Genomic DNA, 6,997 nt, shown 5'->3' with positions numbered 1-6,997 from the left:
GGGTTGGGACCCAGGCCTAGTCATGTCCGAGCAGACCGGGGGCCTTGTGACTAGCAAGGACGTAGTGAGGAGATTCAGCCGCCTTTGTCGGTAGACGACTGAGGTCCGCTTCCACACGGGCGCAGGCCTGGGTGCACCGCACCCTTACGTACCTTTCCTGTACTGTGAACTCCCGAGATGGGAGATACTTCATCTCTAGGAACGTTTCTAAAACAGCCCGCAAGGTGTATGCGGAATGCAGCTAGGGAACGCTTTTCCGCTTATAGTGAATAATGAGACCATATGTATCTACACCTATATGTATTTTAATATTCCAGAAGGGACTAAATTATCTTGATATAAACAATCAATCAATCTCAGAAGTAATAAGAGATGGAACAAGAAATTCAAGACTTTTAAATATATATATTTCAGAGAGGAAGAGAAACATCAATGATCAGCGAGAATCATTGATTGCTGCCTCCTGCAGGCCCCCTGCTGGGGATCTAGCCCGCAACCCCGGCATGTGCCCTGACTGAGAATCGAACCCTGGAGGGACCTCTTGGTCCATGGGATGACTCTCAATCCACTGAGCCATCACAGCTGGGCTAAACTTTTGATCTTTTAATCTTAAGGTGTATTTTCCATTTATTCACCAAGTCAACACCTATGATCCAGGCACTGTGCTAAGGGCTGATTAGTCAAATATAAACAGCCTGGTGAAGAGGCATGTACATAAATCATTTCCTTGCTGTGTGTGCTATCTTAGGGGTGCCAGTTGAGTTGGTAGGGAGTAAATGAGGGAAGAGGTATCCTTTCTCCAAGGAGATATACTTTTTAGAACAATGAGTAAAAGTTCACCACCTAAACGAGAAAAGACAGATGTTCCAAAGGGAAGCGACAGTAAACCTCAGGTGAAGCCTAGCATCCTCTGGGAGCAGCAAAACTTAAGGCACGGGGTGCTTGGGGGAAGTGACCAGAGATGAAGCCAGGGAAGGTTGGCAGAGGCCAGATCATAAAGGATCTTATAAGTCATGCTAAAAATTTACCAGGAACTTACAAATAGGTGATTTTGAGCAATGGAGTAATGTGATCAAATGAAAAAGTTTAAAAGACAATTAGTTATAATGTGTGGGGCAGGGGTAGCTGGTTAATATGAGACTGGAAGGCCAATTGAAAGGTGATTTTAGTAGTATAAAGAAGTTTTGAGGGCCTGGTCTAGCAATGGAAACAAAGCAGAGGGAGCTCTAGCTCGTTTGGCTCAGTGGATAGAGCGTTGGCCTGCACTCTGAAGGGTCCTGGGTTCGATTCCAGTCAAGAGCACATGCCTGGGTTGTGGGCTCAATCCCCAGTAGGCGGTGTGCAGGAAGCAGCCAATCAGTGATTCTCTCATTGATGTTTCCATCTCTCTCGTTCTCCTTTCCTCTTTGAAATCAATAATATATATATGTATATTTTTAAGCAGAGGAAAAATTACAGAATACACAAAGGAAAGAAAGATAGGGAGAGTGGTGATATTGTCAAATACTGTAGAAAGTTAAAATAAGGTGGTACTTAAAAAATCTATGGGTTTTAAGGATGTATAGTTGAATTGGATATGCTCAGTTTTAATAGTGTAAAAGGGATAGAAATAGAGATTGGTGGAGTTGAGGAACTGGAGATTGAGTTAGGAAATGCTTTCAAGAAGTGTAAAGTGAGAGAGAGGTTTGAAGCCAGAGGAAAATGATGAAACAATGGCAAGTTAAGCCACCATATTTTGTTAAGACTAATATTAAAATGGCTTGGTCTTCAGGATATCTGCTGGTTGGGCATTTGGAAGAGGCAGAATGGGAGTGCCAAAGCGCTTGGGAAGAGGGCTGAGATTCTAAATGTTTATTATTGAGGGTTTGCTGTAATTTCATCCTACTGAAGGCAAATGAAAATATTTTACAATAAATAGAAGTTGGTTTAACTGTTAATTAGGAAGGTAATTTCTCCTTACCCTCGGCATGATAACTTTAAATTGGCATATAAAATAGGTTAAGTAAATAAGGAATACCTCTTTATGCCACTTTCCTTATTCAGATCTTTGTTAGTATTTAGTATAAATGTATTACTCATTTTAATCAATACCACAGTATTGAACACTACTCAACACTACCCCATAAATATGAACAAGACTCAGGATAATGGAAACTTTAGATGAGGAACAATGATTAGTTCCCTAGATTAATAACTTTATTAAAATTGCACTATCCCTTTCTCACCCTCCATGCCACAAATACTAATAACTAAAATTATCATATTTTTCTACTTTTTCTTAATAAGTTGGCAATTCACTTTCCATCAGAAGAGATTCTCCTGGTAACAGCTTCTCCTGTTATTAAGGCAGTTACAAATTTCAAGCAGGTAAGAATCTTTGTATAACTTTCTTACTATTAATTTTTAAAAATTGCAGTACCTTGTATAGCAGGTAGTATAATTGTACTATTTTAATTGTTTAAAATGACAAATGTTCTTTGGATGTTCATTTCAGAATTGTAGTTCAAAGTTTAGAATTATTCAGATTGAACACCAAAAGCACCCAGAATGATACTGAATTTCTAGTCTTCTCTTTTTTTCCTCCTATCATTTCCCTCCCATTCTGAATTACTTTTCAGAAAATTTAAAATAAGGTTCTTTTGGGGAAAATTGCTATGAAATCTAAATATGAATGCAAATATATACGTGTGTATATTTTTATTATAAATATGTGTGTGCGTGTGTATTTACAAATCAGAAGTGCTTCTGAGCCAAGTTTACACTTGTAGATAATTAATGTTGCAGATGTGTAATAAGCATCTCAGAATACTTTGTAGTTCCACAAATTTATATTACACATGTCATAACATTATAATAGGAGTCTAAGATCATTTGGGTCATAGTGTGATAGAAGAGTGGTCTCCAAACATTTTTGATTCAGGAAACTAAGGCAGTGACCTAACAGGCTTGCCCAAGAGTGGTAGGACTAGTATTTTGAGTTCTAGTCTTAAAATGCGAATCTAGCCTTCTTTCCACTGTATTTTGTGTAGTTCACCAACTTTCTTGTTTTATGAACATAAATTATTTTAAAAATGGAACTATTTTTATTTAGAATTCTTGAAAAAGTTTTTAACATATATTCTTACCTCTTTGATCTAATACAGATTTCTAAAGTATTGGAAGAGTTTGATGTTGAAGAACAACCAAGTACCATGTTAGAAAACCGCTTTCCCAACATTAAAGTTATAGAATGTGGAGTAAAGCAACTGAAGAGTGAAGAACATGTAAGAGAATTTTTCCTTAATGACATTTTGCTCTGTTAAATCTTGGTGAGGTTTTTGCCTGACTTCCTTTGAACCCACCTATACCACCACCAAAGTCCCTAGCATGCAAATTTTGTGACATTGATTTCCATTACTAGAATAATTTACACTCTTTTGTGAGTTTATTGGGATTGTGTAGTTTAGTTTAGTTTTGCCTTTAAGTTTTATATTTCAAATTAGCATTAACATTTATATAGTGTCCACTGTTTTCTGGGCACTACACTAAGTGGTAGGCACCATAATGTAAGGAATAAGCAATAATATAAGGAATCTATTCCTGTAAGCTCTCAGTGTCATAGGAAATATAGACATGCATACATATAATTATATGGACATGTGAAAAGCACAGTCATTGAAATATTATCAAAGCTCTGCTAGTAGATATTTGGGAAGACTTCACAGATTGAGTAATATTTGAGCTGTGTTTTAAAATATGAGTGAATTAATAGTTAGTGAATTAATAGATGCAAAAGGGCATTCCAGGAAGAGATTGCATCTTCAAAGACCAAAAGAAAGGAAAAGGGGCATGTGGAACCGTGAGGTGGTCAATGGGATTTGGGTGGGGCTAAGTAAAGGAGATTGGCAGACAGGGCCTGAGAAATAAGTAAATAAGATTGTGAAGAGCTTTTTATGTCAAGCTAAGAAATTGAGTTCATTTCCTAATCAATGGAAAAATAGTAAAGAGATTTTAAGCAGAGGCAGGGATGATGAAATAGAAGTTCTTTTAAGAAGATATATAATAATCTCAATAAAGATTTTAAAAAGAAGAGGAAGATATATCTGACAGCAGTGTCAAGAATGAGTAAGTGGCTAGTAGCCAGCAACCAAATTCGAAGGGGTTAGCAATAGTCCAAAATGATACAAGGCCAAAACCAAGCCAGTGTGAGGAATAAGGCAGTCTCAGAAAAGGATGTTATCAGGTGATTAACAATATCCTCAAATGAGCTTTAGGCAAGATGTAAAGTAGAGTTTGTATTTGTTTCTCAAAAGCAGCTCTAATTTATGAATTCTCCCTTAGGGATAAAACACACACCACATTTGACAGGAAAAAGAAATTAAGAAAAAGTACTGAGTTTTATGAGAAAAGAATGAAAAATCTGAATCCAAAAACCAGAGTAAGTTTCTAATACTTATAGTGGTAGTACTTACTCATTGTAACATCCACATGAATTAATTTGCAAATTGAAGTAGGTTTAAAAGTATACTAACGAGTTGTGAGGAAATTTTTATATTAGGACATTTGAATGAATCAGAGTGCTACAGTTGTGAGGAAATTTTTATATTAGGACATTTGAATGAGAGCGCTATCCATTACCATTTGAAAACTGTCCCACATGAGGTATACTAGCATGTCTGCATTCTCTTATCCTTTATATTCTTTAGTGAATTAGAAAAATTCTAATTTTTTCCAAAAATTTAACAGTAGCTAATAAAGAGCTTTTGTGTTTGTTTTCATAGTAACTAAATGAAAATTTATTTTTTAAATTTGGTCAATGCCTATAACTAATTTGTTTGTCATATAAAATTCTAACCAGATTATATGAAGGAAAACTTGCATGAAATGTCTGTATGGATTACACTTTGGGTTATTGATTTTATATATTTGTTATGCAGCTAAAGAGTTAACATGGGTGAAAAATGTCTCAATGGGTAATAAGTGCTATGTTATGATTTGCCAAGTTTTATAATTCAAACACATGGCACAAAAGTTAACCCCTAAACCATTCTAACAAAGTCCAGCATCTCTCATGTATATCTGCTTTCTAAATGCTGCTGCTAATCTGTAGATTTTCTTCAATATTAAGAAACAGAAACAGTGGATCTCTAATATGTGTTTTAGACTATTGAGGTTATTAAAATTAATATAAATATTTTAAAGCCAGTACATGCTGGATTTAAGTTTAACATGTTTGTCACTTAGGTGAAAATATAATCCCCAAAGAGCGTACAGTTTGCTAGGAGAAAGGCTAGTTTTCATTAGACTCACAAAATAATTCATGGCCCTAAAATGATTAAGAATCACTGAATTGAAGAATGTATTCTTAGGCTTACTTAGCTTTGTATTTACTGGGACAAAATATTGACTGCCACCAAGAAGCAAGCTTAATATACTTTTTGCTTTTGTGTTTTTGAATGTTTAAAGTGAAATTGTACCCACATATAAATGCTTCTTGCCCCTTCATTGCTCTATGTTTTTACAGTGCATTTTAACAGAAGATGGCAGTCAGTACGTATATAAGAAACTCTGTCTGTGTGCTGGAGCTAAACCAAAGTTGATATGTGAAGGAAATCCTTATGTATTAGGAATTCGTGATACAGATAGTGCTCAGGTAATACTTTGGGGTTGGGTCCTGGGGAATAACACAAAGATTTTTTTCTTAGACATCTTTTGCTACATTTGAATGAAAGTGTTTCACTTACAATGCTAATTCCTAAACTGTAGGAGCAGAAGGGAGGTTTTTGTTTTGTGGCCCATAAACCAGAAAGTAGCTATAAGGTTCTATTATTGTCGATTTTAATTTGTTTTTAGTTGATAATTTATCTTGTTTTTTATTCATGCTGATGTTCTGTGTTCTTTCTGCTATATGATGTCCCAAATTTAATGACTCTGCTGAAGGGTACAGCTTATATTATGCACACACTTATTATTGTGATTGGGAATATATGATTTGTGACCTAAATAATATAATGATCTTTTCCCCAAAAGAATAAAGCATATCCAAAACTTACAGAACTTACTCTTCAGCAAAGAAATTAATAGTCAGAAGATCTTTGTGGTACAGAATCATGACAGACCCTAAAACTGGAAAAGTCACTCGGTTTATTGTTCTACTCAAGTGATAACTATCCCAGTAAGGTGAAACTCTATTGTGGAACCTTATACACCTTCTTTTGATAACTTACTTCAGGGTGTGTTGGCCTTATTGCCAAGAAGTTCTTCCTGATTTCAAATCACAATACTCTGTCTTCTAGTTCCTTGTTGTTCTGTCCCATGAGGTGATCATTTTACACTTACGTAACAATATTTTGTGTCCTTGAAAATTGATAGTTTACTTTCAGGCTATTCTTAATTAAATAATTAGGAATTTAGAGAAAACTAGAACTTGGTTATCTTTTGGTAAACCTTTTGGGATTCATAGTACCAAAGATTGCATTCATAACTGTATTCCAGCGAAGCCCTCAACATACAAAAACTCATTGAATCCTCATGATAATTCTGTGTGACAGTCATTACTGCCACTCTACAAATAGGTCATTGAAATAGAAAGACTAAGTAATTTATCATTACTAAGGTAGTTATTAAACTATTAGAAGTACAGTTTAGACTCATGCCGTTCATCTCCATGTCCAGTACTCTTTACAGATCTTTCTTAAATTATCTACTCCCTCAATGAAAGACAAACTAAAATTAACTTAAGGTGTTTTATTGTAGAAATTTCAAGAAGTCAACCGTTTCAGTGGTTATTTATTGAATATTACAATAAGTTTTGGGGTCAATTTAAGAGAAATGGTAACTTGACATAGTAGGCAAAGGAATTGAGCTATTCAGACATCATCCTGAAGCAGTGGTACTATTCTGTACTTTTGAACGTCTCCTACGAGTGACCCACTGGCTTTTCTCCAAGTACATTGTGGTCTTTTTAGGGAGGGTGGTGGTAGTAATTAGCTGCCTTATAATGGTAATAACATTTTTT

At 35.3% G+C, this 6,997-nt stretch overlaps 1 protein-coding gene across 1 annotated transcript in view; it reads left to right on the top strand.

Annotated features, from left to right (window-relative positions):
- The first annotated feature begins 87 nt into the window (after nucleotides 1-87).
- Nucleotides 88-6,997, top strand: part of PYROXD1 (pyridine nucleotide-disulphide oxidoreductase domain 1) — a 17,215-nt gene continuing 10,305 nt past the window's right edge. Inside the window, exons 1-4 of the mRNA XM_014542345.1 lie at nucleotides 88-224; nucleotides 2,287-2,367; nucleotides 3,144-3,263; nucleotides 5,504-5,632. Coding sequence (XP_014397831.1) covers nucleotides 3,192-3,263; nucleotides 5,504-5,632 — 201 coding nt within the window. The 5' untranslated portion in view covers nucleotides 88-224; nucleotides 2,287-2,367; nucleotides 3,144-3,191. The remainder of the gene's footprint in view (nucleotides 225-2,286; nucleotides 2,368-3,143; nucleotides 3,264-5,503; nucleotides 5,633-6,997) is intronic.

The sequence above is a fragment of the Myotis brandtii genome, unplaced genomic scaffold (assembly GCF_000412655.1).
Source record: "Myotis brandtii unplaced genomic scaffold, ASM41265v1 scaffold299, whole genome shotgun sequence".
NCBI lineage: Eukaryota > Metazoa > Chordata > Mammalia > Chiroptera > Vespertilionidae > Myotis > Myotis brandtii.
The sequence above is the reverse complement of the archived record's forward strand: the minus strand, read 5'-3'. Positions and strand labels throughout refer to the sequence as shown.